The sequence below is a fragment of the Mirounga angustirostris genome, unplaced genomic scaffold (genome assembly GCF_029215605.1).
Source record: "Mirounga angustirostris isolate CCGP_5_RB_7025 unplaced genomic scaffold, mMirAng1.0.hap1 SCAF_9, whole genome shotgun sequence".
NCBI lineage: Eukaryota > Metazoa > Chordata > Mammalia > Carnivora > Phocidae > Mirounga > Mirounga angustirostris.
In genome coordinates, this window is record NW_026991717.1 from 21368765 (window position 1) to 21391672 (window position 22908).

At 47.3% G+C, this 22908-nt stretch overlaps 1 protein-coding gene across 2 annotated transcripts in view; it reads right to left on the minus strand.

The window, feature by feature from the left end:
• The window catches only part of APBA2 (amyloid beta precursor protein binding family A member 2), a 238780-nt gene that overhangs the window by 67172 nt on the left and 148700 nt on the right, over positions 1 to 22908 (minus strand). For both annotated transcript variants that reach the window (XM_064570021.1, XM_054513367.2), the window contains one exon: positions 7984 to 8977. In XM_064570021.1, the coding sequence (XP_064426091.1) occupies positions 7984 to 8937 (954 nt within the window). In that variant the 5' untranslated portion in view covers positions 8938 to 8977. The remainder of the gene's footprint in view (positions 1 to 7983; positions 8978 to 22908) is intronic.

A 22908-nucleotide genomic window follows, 5' to 3' on the forward strand; every position in this document is an offset into this window, starting at 1 on the left:
TTGAAGGACGGTGGGCGTTATGTGCACAAACTCCAGGTTAAGGAGAGTGCCTTGGACGGCCATTTGGAATTCGTGAGAGACCAGTGGCCCAGAGCCCAGCTCACCTGCCCAGAAAGTGGGGTTCTCGGTTAATTTCCTATTAGGAACGCAGTGTGGGAAAACCAGGGCACCCCTGCCCTGTCAGGTCTCACTTGGGCCGCACGCACAATCCCCGTCTCCAGTGTGTCCCTGGCCATCCTGGTCCTCCTCCCACCCTGCCTCATGGCTTCAGCCCTCCCTTGATGGCATTCCAGAAGGCAGCAATGCCAACCTGCTCAGTGGTGTCCCCAGCCCTGCACAGCTTGGCCCTGGACCAAACTGTTTGCAGCCTCCCCCACATCCTGAAAGAGGCTCCTCAGACTTGAAATCATCACTCTCACCATCAGGGCGAGTGTTCCATGCCTCTTACATCCACCACAGACTCTGATCCATGCCAACTCCGCTCCCCAAAGCCCCAGGGGATAGGTGGTTGTTGGTGCATACAACGTGTCCAGAATGTTCCAGAACTGGGAGCTGGGTCTGCAGGATGGGGTCCAGGCTTCCTGGCTCTGACCCCTGTTCTCTTAACCACTGCACCTTACTCTCTCTTCAAGGACTAGAGGTGGGGACGTTTCTGTCTAGATTATTGTTAGTGGAAGGGCTCTCCATGATTTTCTTGGACAATAAAACCGTGTTTTAGAGACCCTGGCTTTAACTAGATTTTAAAAGCACTGAAGCAATCCCAGATTCCTGCTAAATAAGCTACTTTGTGACAACAACAGCCAGCCCTGGTCATATGTCTTCAAGAGGCTTCATAAAAATCAAATAAGGCCATTGTGCTGACTCGACAAACAGGCCCAGAGAAATCAAGTTTGGAAGCCTGAGCAGATCAAGTGAGGGGCTGAGAACGCCAAGGCCATACCAGCCTGGATTTTGTTTCTCAGGGTGGCCCCAGGAATCCGTTACAGCAGGTGCTACGGCTACCCATCAAGGCACTGGGAGCAGAGAAGGCTGGAGAGGGGCACAGGAGTCCCTGGGAACTTTCCCGTGCCACCTCCCCATGTGCACAAGAAAGGCAGGACCCGATGTCACAGGTGAGCAGAGGAGTGGGGGTGCCTGCAGAATTGGGGGCAGGGCTGCGGGAAGAAAGAGGCCACCTACACTCCACAGAAACACGGGGTGGGTGAGGACCTTCCCCTGACCGGGCCATGCCCTTGTGTCTCCCCAGAACTCCTGCCCTCAGCTCCTACCTGCAGGCTTTCTCCAGTTCTGTCCTAGCTAGGGCCAGGTTGGGACAGAATGCTCCCTCCCGGGCACGGTGCAAGCAGCAGATCCCTTTGAGCACCTGCTGTCCCGCGGCACGCCAACCGAGGTTACCCGGGAGCCAACAATCCCAGGATACTCCTCTCAGCCCCTCAGGGCGTGGTACCCTCTACTGTAAAGCAGGTGCCCATACCCACCTCCTATGCCGCTGAACAGGGCCCGCGTGAGAGGCGCCGGCCCCGAGCAGGTGCCCACAGAGCCAGGCGGGCTGGGGTCACCCACGCACTGAGCATCCTCCCTCTGTATACGGTGCCAGCATTCCTATCACAGTCTCGAAAGGTCCTTCACAAAGCAAGCCTCCACTGAATGCCAGATCACAGCAAAGCCATCGCCACAAGGAGCAATGAGAAACACCTGGACATCTGACATGGTCTCTGGGCTCAGTATCACGCCTTGATTTACCTGTTGTATTAAGTTGGCTATGATATGTTGATTTTCCTTTTTTTTCTATTGTCAGAGGGCTCTTTTTTTTTTATTTTTATTTTTTATTATGTTATGTTAATCACCATATATTACATCATTAGTTTTCGATGTAGTGTTCCATGATTCATTGTTTGCATATAACACCCAGTGCTCCATGCAGAACGTGCCCTCTTTAATACCCATCACCAGGCTAACCCATCCTCCCACCCCCCTCCCCTCTAGAACCCTGTTTGTTTTTCAGAGTCCATAGTCTCTCATGGTTCGTCTCCCTCAGAGGGCTCTTTTTAGAAAGCACTGGCTGGACTGATGATAAACAGAAACCTCGAAAACCCCCAATAATCCAAACAGGGGTTGGGTGTGCCATCCCAGCGTGCAGAGCTGTTCTGGGCACAGTGGCCACCAGAAATCCAACACCTTGAACTAGATGGCCATGGAAGTCCTGACATGCGCCCAGCCCACAGAGGCCATGGAACAGGACCGGGAATGCCTGCAGCCCCAGAAACCTCCAGAGCCCAAAGGAATATGTCTACGAAGGGGGACTCTTGGGCACAGAGCAGATATTTTCAGAGTACCTCTTCTCGAGTGAGATGTCACATGGTAATACATGAAAAAGATGGGGAGCCCAAAAGAATCAGTCCAAATCAAACCCCAACCTTGTCAAACCCAGATGCACAGTGCATCATCCAGAGACTATGAGAACCCACCCTCGCAGGCCACCCCGCAAATCTGCAGAACTATCTCGGGGGCCAAACAAACATGCTCTTACAGGAACATGGAGGAGCAACCCCAGGGGAGCACTGATCAGCAAGCCCCTCTTCACAGGAGGTGTACCAATGACTTGCCACCCCTGAGCTGTGGGACCAGAGTCCCACAGAGGTCCTCCCTCCACTCACAGCAGACGTGGAAGCCGAAACGGCAATCTGGATATTCAGTACGAACTAGGCTGGATGCAACTCACATATTCTTCATCACTGTATGTAAAAAATAAAATATTTCCTATCAACAAAGCTCAATAAAATTATGGAAAGTGGCCCGTGGATCATCTCTACTTGACTACTTTGATCCACAGCCTGAGATCTCATGAAGCCAGGATGTTGGGACGATTCTACAGCACGGAGGTCTTGTGGACATTGGTCACCTCACAGGTGTCAGGACATATGTACCACGAACCATGGAGCACGTCAAGGCCTTGTGGTTACCAAGTCAATGAGGACAGAGTAGTAGGGATGGCCGCTCTCGGGAGGAATACCGCCCGATTCACACACAGCGCCTCACTCACCAGAGGGCGGACTCAAACACTCCCTGCCATGGAAGTCCGCGTTAGCTCTTCTAGAAGCCCTTCAAAAACTGCAGAGGGCGGTGGTGAGAGGCATGAATTTTGGTGCAACACAGACTGTTTACTGCTTGAGCTGTCTGACCATGGGGGTGGTACTTACCCCACATAAGTCTCAACGGCCTCATCTGTAAAATGGGAGTAACCCTTGTGCCTATCACTTCCGAATGTTCTAGCATTCACAGAGATTGTACACATGAGGGCCTGAGCACCATTCCGGCCATGACCACCAACACCAGCGTCACCTCCGCCATCACCCAGGGACTGCCCACAAATGGTAGAAAAAGAAACATTAACTCCTCAGAAGCCCAGGATCCCAACAGTGACAAAAGCGACACCTTTTCTGTCCTCAGCATTTTGGGTTGATGTTGAATCATCCTGGGATAGAGTCATGAAGGGAGAGACCTCAGGAAGTTGTGTGATCCGGCTCTCTGTCCCTGAAGATGTGCAACTGTGGTCTATTGTCCTGATAGGCCCTGCACGGAGAGTAAAGGGCCTGATAATCCAGATTTTAGGGGCAACACCGGCCAAGCAGGGCTGGAGGCGTCTTTGTTGTAGAGTATGGGACTTCGCCCCAGGGCATATGCACAACCAAGGAGATGGGAAACCTTTGCAGTAAAGTTTCTCAAACTCATCTGTCTATCAGATGCAGCCAGTTCTCCTTGCCTCGTGGGACTTTTAGTCTATAAACCAGCTGTGAACTCCACATGTATGAATACTGACCCACCTCCCAGGAGAAATGCAGGATAAGGTTCCTGCAAAGCCTCTGGCCATCATTTTTGTTGAACAATCAATACATCACATTGTTTTATGTGTGCTTTCTATTTAGACACCTTATTTAATGTGCATTCTTCACAAGTAATTACATCCAGTATTTCTTTATAATAAAACCAGTTGAGAAAGAGTCTCACATTTCCCTGACCTTGGATAATAAGACCGTAAATTTCTTGGGCTCTCAGCCTCATCACAGTGCCTTCACTGCGCTCTTTTTATTAGCGGGTCATCTTGTGAATCCACAGTTAGCCACTTTTCCAATGCTTCCTCACACACTATACATATTACTTTAGCACTTTCCAGAGCAACCTTGTGTACAGATTGGTGAATTTCCTCTTCCTCTCTCTGGCTGTACCATATTGTTGACTCATGGCCAACAGCTCTATAACTCACACCTACACGAAATATCTAACAGTGTATTTTCTCCATACGGCACATCACAGCCTTCTCGTGCTTAGAAACATTAGACAGCACTCCAGCACTGCACTTGGGGGTCATTTTATCACCCCACAAAGAACACAAAAATGCAAAAAACATGGCACTAAAAGGATCATGCAAAGGACGCCTGCTTGCAGTATGAGAGATGAGAGCTGAGACAAGAAGGCAGAGTGTCTCCTTGTTCAGACTCCACTGGGATCATGGACATTGAGTGACTCACGTTTCTGCCTCTCTGTGCATGCCCACAAATGCTTGCAAAATTGCCAGGAGTATTGATTTTAAGCTTACACATAAATGTTAGCGAGTGGGCCAAGCCACAGATAATGGAATCCATGAATAACAAGGATCAGCCAGGCTTTGTTTACAGAACACATCTAACAGGATGCTTTGGGAAATCCTGTCAGGTAGCTCACCTCTTTGATTTGAAAACTCCCCGTGATAGAATTCGGCACTGCCATGTGGCAAAATATATATATATATTTTTTTGCTTCTGTTTTCCAAATTTCCCTCAATAAACATGCACTGCTTTGAAAACAGTTCGTTCTTCTCTAAAAAACACTCATGCACAGATCTCTGTTCCCCCCCATCCCAACCCGTCTTCCTGCAACTTGAGCCTATCTCCTTTGGGTTCTCTCACATCCTGCCCTCCCCTCACCCAGTGCAGACCTCTTGGTCTCCCCAGCTTCATGCAGGTGAGAGGTCCACCTGCAAACTGGAGTCTTTTCAAAAGGAAACATGGCAAAGGAAATATCTGTAGCAACAAGTAACATCTAGAGCATGCAAGTGCTCCTAGGAAATAGAAAAGCATCCAGACCCCACAAGATCAAGGGCACACATCAGCCATTCATGGAAAAGGAGAGACAAGTAGCCAAGATAAACGTGGGGAGACGGTCAACGTTCATGCCCACTACAGGAATTTATCCTCGAGTGATAAACCAGAAGAAGGAAAACTTGGACCGAGATGTCCATGCCGGCCTGAGGCATAAAAGACAATGCCATGTGCAACCTGCATGCTCACTGGCAGGGTCTGTGCAGACAAACGAATGAGACGGCACGTGACCTGAATGGAACATGCAAAGGCCAGTAAAAATGATCACGAAAATTACATGGCGACACGGAGAAACATTTGCAGCATGTCAGGTTCTAAAAGGTGGATGGCAAAATTACGTCTGGACCACCATGACAGCCATGTACATTATTCATGGTCAGTGCTGGAGTCTGAAGGGGAACACGGCGACACCAAAAGAGCTCATCTGTGAGGGCCGTGGGAGCCGTGGCGGGTACTTGCCCCATATTCCCATTTCTGATTCCATTGTGACATCGTCGTTCATGCAAGGACGAAACAGAATGTACGCGATACTCTTCCAAGTGGCCACGACATAACTCTTCCAGCTTTAAAAGGAGTGTCAGAGAGGAGAGGGATGCCATGCAATTCCTCCCCCAGCAGAAGCCTCCCTCGGTATCCCCTCTCAAATGTGAATGGGGCATCTTACCGACTGTCGATTCAGTGGTCTTGCGGCGGGGCCGTCCAGTGGGGCCAAGGCTGCTGGCCCACAGACCGCGCTTCAGAAAGGAGGCTCTAGGTAGCTAGTACTGGCCTTTCTCCTTTAGTTTTTTTTGTTTTATTTTACCATAGCCTGAACCCCCAGCTATGCCACACTAACCACGAATGGCCCAGGTAAAGGTCAGCAAGGGACTCATCCACCCTGGAAGCCTATTTGAGGCCTCTCTTTTGTTGGCTCCCACATAGTCTCGCTGTCCCCCACAGGGGCAGTGGGGTGGGGGTGGGGGGAGTAAGGGATTCCTTTGAGGAAGGCAGGCTGCGATCTGAAGCAAGGAGTTACCCCATTTCCCACCGCACCTCCTTCACACAATCTTCCTTTCAACATGATCCTATCATAGTGGCTCTTTTGGGTCAAATTTCAAAAGGTTCCTCATCTGGAGAATGGGTCACTTGGGTCTATGAGATGTAAAGATCCAGGTCACATCCACTCAGACATGGCAGAGTCCTCAGGTCCCATGTTCATCCAGAACCCTTGTCAGCCCTGAGCTGGGAATCACCAGGCTTTCCCCTTGAGGGAAGTAGTTTGCAAATGAATGATGAGTAAACCAAAAAAGCTATGCAATAATTAACCAGTTTAAATGAACTTTTCCAGGGGCGCCTGGGTGGCTCAGTTGGTTAAGCGACTGCCTTCAACTCAGGTCATGATCTCAGGGTCCTGGGATCAAGCCCCGCATTGGGCTCCCTGTTCAGCGGGAAGCCTGCTTCTCCCTCTCCCGCTCCCCCTGCTTATGTTCCCTCTCTCGCTGTCTCTCTCTGTCAAATAAATAAAACCTTTAAAAAAATAAAATAAAATAAAAATAAATGAGCTTTTACAGCTCTTGGATAAGAGTGTTTGCTTCGAGGAGATACCCGCCCTTCCCCTCAGCAGCCCCTCCCCTTCATGCTCTAACGATTATGTTCTCTTGACAAGAACCTCATGAGGGAAGTCATTTGCTATAAACAGGTACAGTATGTCGCCCACCCCGTGCAGCCCCCATCAGTCCCCTGTGGCACCACAGCCGCTCTTGGGCCATGAGTCCAACTCGGCCAAAGTGAAGAGGGCCAGCAGCGCTTTGGCCTAGAGCCCAGACCTTAGGTCCACAGCCTCCTGCCCTTGGGGGGAGCTCCCCACATCCACTAGGCAACAGCGGTTTCTCTACATCCCAAAGCCCCTGGTGTATATGCACAGCTGCCCTGAATGCCAGGAACACCCTCAAAAGGAAGCCAACTTACATTTAATAATCTTTAAAAAGGAACAAAAGGTATCAACAAGCAAGTGCCAGAAATCTAGCAGCGAGTGAATATGACTTATGTCCCAAAGACACGTTCTTAGCATATGTATATATTTTTTAAACTCATGGACTCTTCTGGGGAAAAAATAATAATTAAGGCTTTAAAAATATAAGAGTGTTTCATTCTCATTTGCCCAGAGAATTGGCCAAATAGAAGTTCCTTTACGCAAGTGTAATAATCACATCTTCTTTACATATTCACAGAGGGGTTTTTTTTTTTTTTTGAAAAGCAGCTTTTCAAATGTAGCTATTAGAATACATGCTCCCTTTAATATAATTAAAAGGAAATACAGTTATGCTTAAATCCACTGGCCTCATTAGCATGCATTTCTTCTCCAACACTTTGTCAAACCTTCAAATAATTATTTTCAAAATAATTACTTACAGCTAGTTGCCCATAATGCCCAGCCCCTGAGCTTTCAGAAGAGTGTCACCGGGATACAGTGGCCCCTGTGAAATGTGCTCAAGTCACTGTCCCTTGTCACTGGGGCATCCAACGACTGGCTGCAGCATTATACACGACCCAGCAACCCCACATCCTTGCCAATGTCCTGTTGGCCTGAAGAAACCAGCTAGTGGGGGGATGGTAGTCTCAGGAACCACCCCCAACCATGAGCAGATGCAGGGCAAGCGGGCTAGAGACCAAATCTCTCTCTGGGAGGGGGCGGGTCTTCTGGATGGCACCAGAACATCCACACACCTGCTACGTAACTGAACAGATGAAGAACTAAACGCACATTTGAGCTACGGGCTTTGGTATCTGCACAGGTGACACCAGAGCATCCTTTGCTCTCTGGGCCCCTCCGTCCCCCCTTCCCCGGGGACAGCCAGAGTCCTACCTGCTCTGGGGGCCACTTCGGCCTCTCCTCTGGAGTCCTGGACTTGGTCTTGAAGCCTCTCTGGGGGTCTCCAGAGTGCTTGGCCTCAGGAGGGAGGTTCAGTGACTTGGGCCTTCCCTCGTGTCTGCTGGGGCCGTGGCTGGCCTCGCCGGGCGGGCAGGCCTCCGTGGAGTCCTCGGGCCCCCGCACCAGGGCATGTTCAGGGCTGGTCTCACCAGCGCTCGTGATGCTGGTCATGCTCAGGCTCATCTTGATCTCGGCCACGATCTGGTCGATGTCCTCCTCCTGGTCCTCCAGGTCCCTGTCCCCACGCCTCGGGCGATAGGGGGAGGCATTGCCCGTGTTCCCGTTGGCCTCCGTGGGGTAGTAGTCCTGGTAGCCCTCTTCACTGGGGCAGTAGTGGACACCTTCTTCCTGGTCCTGGGCCTCCAGTACGGAGGCCTCATCCTCCGGGATGGGGAGGTGGCCGTCCCGGTAGTCCGGGCTACCTTCGTCCCCATGGCTGTGTGGGTGGGGGCCTGCCGAGTCTGTCCACTCCTCCACCGCCTCCTGGCACTCGTCCGTCTCCAGGTGGCGTGTGCTGTGGGCCAGGTACCCCTCCCCGTTGCAGTCCATGCCCTCCAGGTAGCTGTCATCCTCGGGGCAATAGCGGATGTAGTAGGTGATGCCCTCCTCCTCTTCAGGGAGGCCCTCATCGTAATCCTCCTCCTCGGAGGTGTTGTTCACGTAGTCAGAGCTGGAGTCCCCATCAGGGCTGTGGTCGTGGCACCCCTGGTCCGGGGGCGTGGGGCTCTCGGGCCGCAGGGTGGCCAGCTCCAGGCCCTGGGGCACGTACTCCTCCAGGGGCAGCTCTGTGTCCTCGCTCTCGGGCTCCTGGCCATGGGGCATGGGGCCTGGCCTCGCCCTGTGGTCCAGCATGCTGCTCGCCGTGCTCTGACGCTTCCGGTTGGCCATGGCGGACGCTCACACGGCCATGGTCACCTGCAGACAGCCACTGTGGGGAGGAACGTTGGAGAGGACAGTCAGAACCCCGCCAAGCATGGCCACCCCAAGAATCGTGCCGGGCCACGGGCTGCCAGCCGCGGGACCCATGGGACTGTTTCACCACCATGTTGTCTCAGGGCAATGGTAATGCACATCTGTTCCAACAATGCAACATCCCCACTGCAGCTGCCTCACGTGTTGCGAATCACGCACGCCCATGTCAAAGAGAAGAGAGGACACGCAGGGCTGGAGGGAAAGGGGCAGAGGCGAGGCACCTGCCATTCACCAGGATGACTGCCTCTCCCCCAGAATCTCACCAGCTCATTAAGGACTTCTTAAAAACGCTCACCAGTTTGGGTAGCCAAGGTGACAAGACAAAGAGTCATCAGATCAAGTTATTTGCTCTCCAAAAAAAAAAAAAAGAGTGAGACAGAGAAGCTTACATTCAGAAGACATGATGAGGTCTGATGAGGAGGTACACTACCTTCCAAGTCTAAATCCTCAGTGTTCCCCAAAGGCCCACTCAAGTTCCCTCCCCTATCAGCTTGTCTCGCCCTCCCCAGCGCACAGAAGCCTCTCCTTCCTCCTCCCTCTCAAACCACATTCCCCCAGTGGCCACCTCTGCAGGGAACTGTCCAGGCCGAGCACCATACAGAGAAGCTGAACCTGAGCCCTAGCCTCACAGGCTCAGCAGGCTGAGGGCACCGGAGAAGGCGGGGGACACCAGAGGGAGGACAGCGCTGCCTGGCCGCAGAGAGAAGGGGAGCACCCAGGAGAGGGCAGAGGGTGTGGCTACAGCTTGTGGAAGGTGGGTCGTGGTATCACGGGGCACCGCGAAGATCCTGTGCATCCAAACTGGGGAAGTCCTTCCCCCACCACCCAGGACTCTCTGCATTTTATCCCACAAACCACGCAGAGTCATCGGGCAACTTTCAGCAGGTGCAGGACACACAGGATTTCTCTTTTAGCCTCATCTGTCTGAGCCCAGCGTAGAAGAGATGCTGGGGGAAGGGAGACCAGTGAAAAGTCTATTACTGTGCTCTAGGGCAAGTGAGGGGCTGGCATCAGGGAAAAGGCACAGAGGATATCCAAACAGATGGTTAATGTTTTGTTTTTTTTTTTAAGATTTTATTTATTTATTTGAGACAGAGAGAATGAGAGACAGAGAGCATGAGAGGGAGGAGGGTCAGAGGGAGAAGCAGACTCCCTGCCGAGCAGAGAGCCCGATGCGGGACTCGATCCCGGGACTCCAGGATCATGACCTGAGCCGAAGGCAGTCGCTTAACCAACTGAGCCACCCAGGCGCCCAGATGGTTAATGTTTTATTTCTTCAGCTGAGTGCTTACCCAGGTATTTGCTTTAATCTTTTTTTTTTTTTAAGACCTTATTTATTTGAGAGAGAGAGGAAGTACAAGAAGGGGGAGGGTCAGAAGGAGAAGTAGACTCCCCACAGAGCAGGGAGTCAGTGCGGGGCTCGATCCCAGAACCCTGAGATCATGACCTGAGCCAAAGGCAGACACTTAATCCACTGAGCCACCCAGGTGCCCCTATTTGCTTTATTCTTTAAACTGTACTTTCACATTACATACGTCTTGGTTTTGTTTGCATCATAGTTCATTTATTTTTAAAAACGTATTCCTGTGTCCAGAGAGAAGAAACGAGAGCCTGTATCCAAGAAAATGGTCACAAGGGTAAATTTCACGATACATACGTTTTATCACAATTTAAAAAGTTTTTTTTAAAGAAATGACAGCTTAAACTAAAGCAGTGGAAATGAGAGAGGAGACGTGACTCAGGCAGTATTCAGGCAGTGGAAGCAATGGGATCTGGGCTCAGCAGTAGAGAGTGGAGAGCGGAGATAGGGGCTCTCATGGCAGGTCTGGCCCAGGCTCTACATTTTCTTTCTTCCGCCTTATCTCCCCAGAAAAGTCCTCAACTAAAAACCCTTTGTACTCCGTACTCCCCAGAGCGCCCACACAGCATTTTGCTTGTGGCGGTGCCCAAAACGCATTTTGCTATGACACTGGGTTTACCAGATGGCCAGTCACAGCATTATGCATATTCCCAAAAGAATGGAGGAGATAATTATTTCATTTGTGCAGACGCTCAGGAGCACCATTACTGGCTGAGCCAACATGTGAATTCATCCAACATGTGAATTCAGTCCAAGGAAGTTTCCTATTTCAAGGGGCTCATGAGCGGCCGTGGCTTGACAACACCACTATGTGCTGAAAGATGCACTGTGCTTCTTCTCCAGAGCAGCCCACAGACTAGAAAGATACTCCGCACCAGTAATATTATCACTGAGATGGACCCTGTAGAGGCTGAATGCCCTCACAAGTTACCCTGTCCCTAAACCCCAAAACCAATGGGATAATTCCAGAGATTTGTTCCCAGGTAGGGATCAAGGTGCTCAGTGTTCACTAAAACACAGGTGCCCAGAGGAAGCACTGAAGGCCCTGACCTGCCCCACAGCCACTTACAATTTTACAACAGATCTCTTACTTTTACAGAGGATAGCTAATGCCCGGGACACAGACTGACGGAACCTGACAGTCACCTTCTTGTGGACACAATCTCTAGTAATGACATTCCCCAAAATAGTCCCAAAACATTCATTGACATTACAGCATCTCTGTACTTCCTCAGGCCATGCACGCTGCAGGTTTCCACAGGCTTGTTAAAGAACAAACTCAGGTACACAGTACCTCTTAACTTCAAATTCCAGCTTAAATTCAAATTCTGTCATTTGGGGGACAAAATCTACATGCATGGACACATGTATGCCCATATCTACACATAACGCCCTCTAGGCCAATCTTAGACTCAAGGACTAAAGTACATACATGACGGTAACATGGAATAGTCCCTGATCCTATAAATGAGTCACCCAAAACAATCTATAATGTAAGCCTAGCCCAGCCAAAATCCCAGCAGAATATAGGGGAAACTTTGACCCAATAATTCTTAAGTTCACTTGGAAGAACACACACGTGAAAATAGCTGAGAAAGATCTAAAAATGAGAGTTAATGAAGAAGAACTTGCCTTATCAAGCATATATATATATATACTCTGAAGTCATGGTAATTAAAATGCCATGGTATCGTTGCTGGACAGACAGCAATGGTACAGACGAGAAAGCCCAGAAACAGATCTATGTTTACTTAGTTTTATCTATAAAATGTAGTTCACCTGGGAGTGAGGAGTTTCCCGACACAAAGAACTTTTAGTGCTAAAACCAGAATGGGTCGTTACCTTAAGGCCGTGGGAAAAAAAAAATTCTTTTCAGTGGCAGGTATGGGGATCCTTGGGTAACCTAGTGGTTCTAAAACTTTGCTGCACATTGGAATCACCTGGGGGACTTTTACAAGGGCCGATGCCTAGCATTCCAAGCTCACTGGTAGGAGGCATGACTTGGCATCAAGATTTTTAATGTGGAGCAAAGTTTGAAACCCACTGGGCTAAACATTTAGGGGAAAACAAAGCTGCTTCCTACCTTATAGGGATATACTCTCCAGATAGAGTAGATTTTTAAATGTAAAGAATCAAGGTTTCCAGAGGATGGCTAGTTTGCTTGCGTAAAGGGAAAAGGGCCCCTCCCCTGGGAAATCTGGAACTCATGGTACCAGGGATGGGGTGCAGCTCACAGACCCAGGGCGTGTCAGAGGAAGCACTTACGATAAGTCCTGTGGCTCCAGGAGGTGTGGACATTTTCCCTTGAAGAAGCAGATTCAGCCCATTTCTGTCCATACTTTAAAAATAGAGGGGTCCTGGGAGCACCCGGGAGACGGCAGAGGGGTGGCCCAGTCAGTGAAGCATCTGCCTTTGGCTCAGGTCACGATCCTAGGGTCCTGGGATCGAGCCCCAAGTCAGGTTCCCTTCTCAGTGGGGAGCCTGCTTCTGCCTCTGCCTGACATTACCCCTGCTTGTGCTCTCGTGCTCTCTAATAAATAAATAAATAATCTTTAAAAAAAAAATAGAGGAGCCTCTCTTCTCACATGTCAACCACAAGGTCTAGATGGTCAGCCCAGTTGCTGCCAACTCACCAGAAAATCATTCTCCCCCTGTACCTTCTAGCCCCTACAATGAGTAATTTTTTTTTAAAGATTCTATTTATTTATTTGAGACAGAGAGAATGAGAGAGAGAGAAAGCACATGAGAGGGGGGAGGGTCAGAGGGAGAAGCAGACTCCGTGCCGAGCAGGGAGCCCGATGCGGGACTCGATCCCGGGACCCCAGGATCATGACCTGAGCCGAAGGCAGTCGCTTAACCGACTGAGCCACCCAGGCGCCCCAATGAGTAATTTTTGTATGTACAACACTGGGTCTTCTCACTTAAGAAATATCTCCCCATTTATTCAAGTCTTAAATGTCTCACAACAGCATTACAGGATTCTTCATAGCGAGTTTATTCTTAGATTATATTACTTTTTTTTGTGGCTGTGTGTCTCCCATTATATATTTACCTGGCTGTTGCTGGTACATAGAAAAAAATCCACACTGAGCTTGTAAAAGTCCCTTTTTAAACTCTAACAGATTTTAGTTGATAAATTTTGTTCTTCTCCTTTTCAGCATTTGATCACCTCGTCTGGCTGCATTGCCCTGGGCTTCTACTACTACACAGTTAAGTGATTAAAGGGGCATCCTTGACTTATTCCTAATGGCAATGAAAATGTCTTTACTTCTTACCAGGGCTGGTCCAGGGTGAAGCATGGATGGCACTCACCCCAATCACAAAATTTAACAAGGCATCAAAAAACTCAGGAATCAAAACAGAATTTTTTTTTTTAAGAGACAGATGGGGAGAAGGGCAGAGGAAGAGAGAGAATCTTAAGCAGGCTCCACACCCAGTGCGGAGTCCGACACGGGGCTCAATCTCACTACCCTGAGATCCTGACCTGAGCCAAAATCAAGAGTCAGACACTTAACCGACTGAGCCACCCAGGCGCCCCCCAAAGAGCAAATGTTTTAATGCAACACTTTAAAAAATAAAAATCAACGCAAGAATAGATGGTAAACAAAATATCGAAGCTTTAAATAAAGACAAGATCAGTATTATTGATTTTTCTTTTTGCCTCAGGTTCCCATAGGGCTCTGGCTGGACATTGTGAATGATCTTATTTTTAAAAAGGTTTTCACCATTAAATACCATGCTAATTGTTGGCTTTTCTACAGTTTAATAGTGTGGACCTTCCAATTCGGTTCTCTTTTCCGTGGATATAGAACCTGGGCGGCAGGCAGCCGCGTCTTTGAATGTTTGTAGAATTACATTTAACCTATAGGGGCACTCTGGGTATAAGAGAAAGAACCCTCCTATTAAAGATGAAGACAGAAGGTCGTGTTTAAATTCAGACCTCCATTTACTGTCGGGCTTTGGGCAAGATATTTAACAGAAGGATGCCCTTCTGCCCTTGGTAAATTGGAAATGATAGCACCTGCCTTCAGGGCTTGACGTGGGTTAAATAGGAGAAAAACCCACACAGACCTCAACTCTATAACGTTTGTTTTTTTCTACTACATACAGGGAGTTGAGGAAAATTTTAAATGAAATTCAAAGGGAGAGGATACCTGACTAGGTGCATGTCTTAGATGGGGAATCTATGTTCCCTTATATGGGAACTCTGCCAACACAGGTAGACAGTGACCCTGGCCAGGGACATAATGTGCCTCTCTGCAATGGGATAGGGGTGCATCTAGGTGGGACTGCAGGGAAGGGTGAGGTCTTGGGGAAAGCCAAGAGTTACTCCCCCAAAGCAGTGGTTCACTCATTTTGATGGATACAAGGCCCACCTGGGGAGCATGCAGAGTCATGGGCCCAAGATTCCAAGAGGGTGAGCCAAAAGCCAGGCCTAGAGCTGCAGGTGATTCTGATGTCAGAGGCTCTAGGACTGCACTTGAAACCCTGCCCTAAATAGATGCTCGGGGGGCCTCTGGGGGCTTTCCACTAACTACAGAATGGGTATGACCTCCTTGCCAAGAAACACAAGACCCTTCCCTAGATGCCCAGGCCATCGTGTTCCGCCTTCTCTCCCTATCGCTTTCCGAGATCCAGCTCCTGGGTCACCTATAGTCCCTACCAGCAGGACATAGGTGGGTGCCCTGAGCACACAAGGGCTAGTCAGAGAACAGCAGACCCTTCCCAGACCAGGAAGGTGTGGTGAGGTCAAAGGGCGGGGAGAAGGAAAGGTGGGGCAAAATATTGGTGGAGCCAAGTGGTTCCTGCCAAGAAAGAGTTCTGAGTTTATAATATCCAGTGTAGCTCAATAAAGGTGCGTTTGAAAGCATAAGGCCCTAACACACCTGATGATAAAGGATTTTACTTACAACACCTCAGTTACAAGCAGCTTTTGCGGTGCCCTTCCTGTCTGCAGGGAGGTCCCACACACAGCCACCAAATCTCACCTTCCCCGGCTGCAAGGCTTGCAGGCAGCATCTCCTGGGAAGATCTGCAGTGACTTCAGCGCGTCCTCCTTCTGGGGGTGCAGCTGTGACAAGGGGACAGCTGCCCTGTAGGAGGCTGTGAAGAACTTCACTCCCAGCCTTTGGAGAGGGCAGGACACGTGACTTATCTTAGCACATCATTTGTTAAGCGAATGCGGGCAGATTTTTGTACCCGAGAGGTGACTGCTTCCGAGGACACAAGACTTCCCAGGGGTAAGGATTATGATCTGTTTTGCTGTGTATTTAACAGGGGATACAGAAAAGAGACACCCCCTCATAGCTGTTCTGTCCACAGATGGCTACTGTTATTTTGTGATCTATTTCTGTCCGTTCTCCTCTATACATCTCTTTTGCAAGGGTGAGGTCTTGCTGTAAACACAGTGCCATGTTCTCCTCTTTTCTCTTAACATAATAGAATAAGCAGTAGGAACACTCTATAATTATGATTTTAATGGCTACATAGTATTTCCTGGCCCAATAGACATAATCTAACTCTTCCCTATTGACACGTGGATTGTGTCCTATTTTTGTACAATAAATAATGTTCTGATGCTTCCCTGGGGATCTACTCTAGGCCTTCTACCCCCTTCCAGGGCTTTTATCCAGGACCCTTTAAACTTTCTTTCAATCCAAGGTCCAGGTGCTCAGAAAAGCCCCAGGAGGGCCGTGGCCAAGAGAGAGTTAACCACCCCTACAGCCTGGGAGGCTTTGCATGCGAACCTGTGAGCAAACATACTGAGGTTCACTATTTCTGATTAATCATATTAAAGATAAATCCTTCACAACAGACCATCTGGAAAGCAATTCAAATGTACAGAAGAAACACGATTACCTGCTATGCGTCCAAGAAAATGAAAATGAGACCCTGTGTCCAGACTCAATTAATTCTAGAACAGCACATAAATCAAAAGAAAATGCAGCCCCTGACTCGGGGCTCACCACTCTCCTCCTGAAACATCCTAATGAGATGTGGGAAATAAAGGCTCATTGTCAACAATCAAGAGCCCCAGTGTCCTTTCTCTAAACCACATTTTTCTTCTGCATGGGAAAACAGCATCAGCTAGCTCTTAGAAGCGCTAGTAATACAGCAGACCAAGATGAAAAGGAAAGATTCGGTGGCCATACTACAGGCTAGGTAAAAATGTCATCATACAAATGAGATATGTACTCAACCAAATTGCCGTGGCCCATGATCTTGTATCCCAGTCCGGTCTCTGTTGTAAAGATAATACTCTTTTTTTTTTTTTCCTTTCCAATATAATGTAGGTGCTTTGACCACACACAATTTGGGCTTCCACAGTCCTAGAGTCCACCTGTATAGTCAGCCCAAGCATCCCAGACAAAAGTCATTAAGTATCTTGCTGCAAGATCAGACAACCACAGGCTCTGAAGGGACATTAACAGTCTTCCAAAAACCAGGCTGAGTTCCAACATTATCTCACACAACACACTACAACCTAGCTTAGCTCACAGAGGGATATGCTTCTCTTTGAAAAATGGCAGAAAAAAAGGCAAAAATGTTGAGCACACTCCAAGCCTTCCATAACAGGGTCTTAGTTGAGCCAGAGTCAACACATCCACAAGACAATTATGCAGTGATTAAAATATTTATAAAGAGTTTATCACATAAAATGCATTGTTATAATTTATTCACCACCAAATAAACATAGAAGAAACTGTGAAGAACTACATTAAAACACCAGCAAGGGTTTCCTTTGAGTGACAATAATGCTATTTACTTCTCTTCCTTCTTCATTTTTGAGTATGATACTTCTATAGACAAGTAACATATAAAAAGACAAGTGCCAAGCCCTCTGCAGCCACACCTGCCCAGGGACATTTCTGCATAGAAAGGACATAGGCCTCAGCATCCCTTGAAGGGGTCCTGGGACATGAGTTGTTCCATCTGGGCTTTCAATGTGCCAGCATATCTGCCCCACTGCATCTTCATCTCAGAATGAGCAAAAGGGAATGATCTGACCCTTAGATACACTATAAAAATGCTGCCAGCCCTTCACCAACAGCAAGTCCCAGGAACTGGTATTTGTATCCCCCAATGGCATCTACACCTGAAACCAGCATTCATGCCATAATGAATGGCAATATTGTACTTGTGGGCCAGCAGCTACTTGCTGTTTTTAATAGATACCCCCAACTGTAAGAAGTGAACTTTCACTCACAAGAACTCCTGGAAATAGTGGTGGCTTACCAAAGTTGGCGCCTTTTCCTACTTGCCTTCAGGAGGAAATCAAGGGTCCACAATGCAATCCTTCTCAAAATACCATCAACATTTTTCACAGAGTTGGGATAAATAATCTTAAATTTGTATGGAACTAGGAAAGACCCCAAATAGCCAAAGGAAAGTTGAAAAAGAAAACCAAAGCGGGTGGCATCACAATGCCTGACTTCAAGCTACATACAAAGCTGTGATCACCAAGACAGTATGGTACTGGCACAAAAACAGACACATAGATCAATGGAACAGAATAGAGAGCCCAGAAATGGACCCTCAACTCTATGGTCAACTCATCTTCGACAAAGCAGGAAAGAATTTCCAATGGAACAAAGACAGTCTCTTCAACAAATGGTGTTGGGAAAATTGGACAGCCACATGAAGAAGAATGAAACTGGGCCATTTCCTTACACCACACACAAAAATAGACTCCAAATGGATGAAAGACCTAAATGTGAGACAGGAGTCCATCAAAATCCTAGAGGAGAACACAGGCAGTAACCTCTTTGACCTTTGCCGCAGCAAGTTCTTACTAGACACATCTCCAAAGGGAAACAAAAGCAAAAATGAACTATTGGGACTTCAAGATAAAAAACTTTTGCACAGCAAAGGAAACAGTTGATAAAACCAAAAAACAGCCTATGGAATGGGAGAAGATATTTGCAAATGACATATCAGATAAAGGGCTAGAATCCAAGATCTATAAAGAACTTATCAAACTCAACACCCAAAAAACAAATAATCCAGTCAAGAAATAGGCAGAAGACACGAACAGACATTTCTCCAAAGAAGACATGCAAATGGCCAACAGACACATGAAAAAATGCTCCACATCACTCAGCATCAGGGAAATCCAAATCAAAGCCACAATGAGATACCACCTCACACCAGTCAGAATGGCTAAAATTAACAAGTCAGGAAACAACAAATTTTGACGAGGATGCAGGGAAAGGTGAACCTTCTTACACTGTTGGTGGGAATTTAAGCTAGTACATCCACTCTGGAAAACAGTATGGAGTTCAAGAAGTTAAAAATAGAGCTGCCTTATGACCCAGCAATTGCACTACCAGGTATTTACCCAAAGGATACAAATGTTGTGATTGAAGGGGCACCTACACCCCAATGTTTATAGCAGCAATGTCCACAATAGCCAAACTATGGAAAGAGCCCAAATTGTCCATCAATAGATGAATGGATAAAGAAGATGTGGTGTATACACACACACACACACACACACACACACACACACACACACACTGGAATATTACTCAGCCATCAAAAAGGATGAAATCTTAACATTTGCAACGATGTGGATGGAACTGGAGGGTTTTATGCTAAGCGAAATAAGTCAGTCAGAGAAAGACAATTATCATATGGTTTCACTCATATGTGGAATTTAAGAAACAAAATAGAGGATCATAGGGGAAGGAAGGGAAAAGTAAAATAAGACAAAATCAGAGAGGGAGAAAAACCATAACAGACTCTTAACTTAGGAAACAAACTGAGGGTTGCTGGTAGGGAGGTGGGTGGGGGGATGGGGTAACTGAGTGATGGGCATTGGGGAGGGTATGTGTCGTAATGAGCTCTGGGTGTTACATACAACTGATGAATACCTGAACTCTACATCTGAAATTAATGATATACTATGTGTTAATTAACTGAATTTTAATAAAATAAGATATAAAAAAAGAAATCAAAGGTCCAGATAAGAAGGCAATTAAACAACACAAAATTATTGGCACTGACCTTTTTCTCAACAAGCTTGAGAAAAAGACACAACATCTGCATTTGCCAAGGCCTTGTGCCAGGAAGGATGCTCTAAACACATTCTTTACCAAATCCATCCTCCGAGACAAAGGAATTGGTCACCCCAGAGAAAGCAACCACAAGATACAGATGGAAAAACGGATTCATTTGTGCTGGCTGTTCAGCTGTTTTCATATTTTTCTAATCACTTCCAAAGACATGCATCACTCCCTGTGCAGATATAAAAGAAACCATTATGGGCTGAATTGTGTCCCCTCCCTCTCCAAATTAAATGTTGATGTCCTCACCCCCAGTGGCTCAGAATGTGGCCTCGTTTGGAAATTGACATTGCAGGTGTAATTAATTACAATAAGATCATTAGGGTGGGCCCTAATTCAATATGACTGATGTCCTTGTAAAAAGAGGAAATTTGAAGACAGCACACACAGGGAAAACACCATGTGAAGATGAAAGCAGGGCTCTGTGAGGTAGGGAATGCTAAGATGATGAGCACCGGAAGCAACAAGAGAAACACAGAACAGATTCTCCCTCACAGCCCCCAGAGGGAACCAATCCCACTAACACCTCGATCTCAGACTTCTGGCCTCCAGAACTGTGAGACAATACAGTTTTTTTTTTTTTTTTAAGATTTATTTATTTGAGAGAGAGAGAGTGTGTGCAGGTGGGGAGAGGGGCAGAGAGAGAAGCAGACTCCCCACTGAGCACAGAACCAGAATCAGGGGCTTGATCTCACCACCCTGAGATCATGACTTGAGCTGAAACCAACTCTCCTTAAAGGACTGAGCCACCCAGGAGCCCCTGAGACAATACATTTCTGTTGTTTATGCCACCCAGTTTGGCCTACTTTGTTACAGCAGCCCTAGCAAACTAATACAATCCCTAAGGACTATGTGTACTTTACTCAAGGGAGTTCCTTTGTTTTTAATCTTCTGGAGAATTCTCCAGCATGCAATCAGGGGTGTGTTTCCAACTTGAGTCTGACCGTCATGTCGGTTATTCAAGTCTCCTTGCCTTTCCACCATATACATTTTTTTTTTTTAAGATTTTTATTTATTTATTTGAGACAGAGAGAATGAGAGAGAGCACACGAGAGGGGGGAGGGTCAGAGGGAGAAGCAGGCTCCCTGCCGAGCAGGGAGCCCGACACGGGACTCGATCCAGGGACTCCAGGATCATGACCCGAGCCGAAAGCAGTCACTCAACCAACTGAGCCACCCAGGCGCCCAACCATATACATTTTAGAATCATCTTGTCGATACCTATTTTTAAAAATCTTGCTGGCAATTTGACTGGGAGTGCATCTAATATATAGATCAATGTGGGGAGAATTAACATCTGAACTTCACTGAATTTTCCAATGCATAAATATGATACATCTTTCCATTTACTTAGGTCTTCTTTGATTTCTCTTATCAGTATTTATAGTTTTCAGCCTACAGATCTTGCACATACTTTGTCAGAATTATATATATTTCTTTTCTTTTTTTGCTGCATTGTAAATGTCCCTTTTTCCTCACAATTGCTTTATTGATGTGGTATAGAAATATAACTGTTGTATAGTGACCTTGCTAAATTCATTTATTAATTCTAGGAGCTTTTTATAGATGCCATTGGGATTTTGCAGAGAACGATGAAGTCTGCAAATAAGAGTTGGTTTTAGGGGCACCTGGGTGGCTGAGTTGGTTGAGCATCCAACTCTTGATTTCAGCTCAGGTCATGATCTCAGGGTCTGAGATCAAACCCAGTGTTGGGCTCCATGCTCAGCGGGGAGTTTGCTTCTCTCTCTCTCTCCTTCCCTCTTCCTCTGCCCCTCCCCCTGCTCATGCTCTCTCTCTCTAAAATAAATATATCTTTTAAAAATAAGAGTTGTTTTAGGTCCACTTTTGCAATCTATATGCCTTTTATTTCTTTTCTTTGCCTTACCACACTGGTGATGTCCTGTATAATGCTGACTAGGAGTGACAACAGCCACCAGACCTTGCCTTGTTCCTGATCTCAGGTGCAAAACATTCAGTCTTTCAGTATGATCTTTGCTGTAAATATTTTGTAGATGTCCTCTTTCAGACTGAAGACGTCTATTCCTGTGTGTTGTTCTTTTTTTTTTTTTTTTTTTCAAAATCATGAATGATGTTGAATTTCGCCAAATGCTTTTCCTACCCCTACTGAGATGCTCATGTGGTTTTTCTTCTCTACTCTGTGTAACACACTGACTAATGCTTGACTTTTTAAACAACCTTGTATTCCTGGGATAACCCTACTTGGCCATAATGTACTGTCTTTAGGTATTGCTGGATTTGCCTTGCTAAGATATTACTGAGGCTTTTTTTTACCTCTATGTTCATAATTATGTCAAATTACCTGACATCCAAGGTTTGAGCTCCCTCCCAAAGGTTTTGCTTTTTATTCTGTCCAGAGTTTTTAGTTTTAATGAATGAGAGAGGTAGGCTCTAGTGGGCTTACTTAATCCTGGCCAGCCCCGAATGTCCTCCATTGATCTGTTCATAGATTTTGAAAGGTACATTAGGTAAAAACCTATTTATTTTTATTTTGTTCAATTCATCAAACACACAGAACTGCCATCGATGATTCTGGCTCAGCCTGCTATCATCATCAGCAGCAGCAGCAGAGAAGTTATGCTGGAGGCAAACTGAAAATTCCTACCAGTCCCAGGGTCCTCAGGCCCAGCTGCATGTTACAATCACCCCCGGGGAGCTTTTAAAAACTATCATTCCTGGGCCTGTCCCAGTCCCACGAGGTCAGAATTTCTGGGTGGGGCCCTGATATCAGTATTTTGAACTGTCCCAGTGACTCTGAAATACAGCCAAGGCTGAGAGCCACTGAAATGGATGTAATGAAAATATGGTCTATGGCCCTTCAAGGAAGATCCTATAATCCCCCAAGCTTCACGGTCTCCAGATAAGCAGCTCTGGGCCAGGAGAAAAAGGGGCAACTGTGTAGGGAGTGGGAGCTTCATGTTGCTGGAGCGTTGGCCAAGCAGCCTCTCCTCCACCACCCACCCCTGCAAGCATCTGACGTCTTCGGCGTCTTTGTCTAACAAAACACGAAACCTCTAGGGCTCTCCTGATCCCGGTCCTTCATAGCAATCTTCCCCCTGGGCCTCAGGGAAGTTATGCTGCCCCTTTGGCACAGGCCCTGACACACACATAGTGGCCTTCTCTTCTTTTACACCCTGGCATGAAGCTGAAATAAGGAATAAGGTGATATGCTCAAAGGACACGTTTAAGACTGGGCATCTGCCTGCCTCCACCCTCTACCTTGATCAGTAATGGTACGATCATCTCCAGGTCCTTCTAGGAAGTGCACACAGGTGTGCATGTGTCCTCTAAGGCCCCTCTACCAGATGGGGGTCCAGGGCTCCCTTCCCCACATTTAACGTAATACCTTAGCACTGGCTTGGGGGCTCTAATCGCAGGACTGAGATGCCGGACTGTCAAAGTTTCAAAGTACAGCTTTGCTGACTTGGTTCAGCATTGTGTAAAC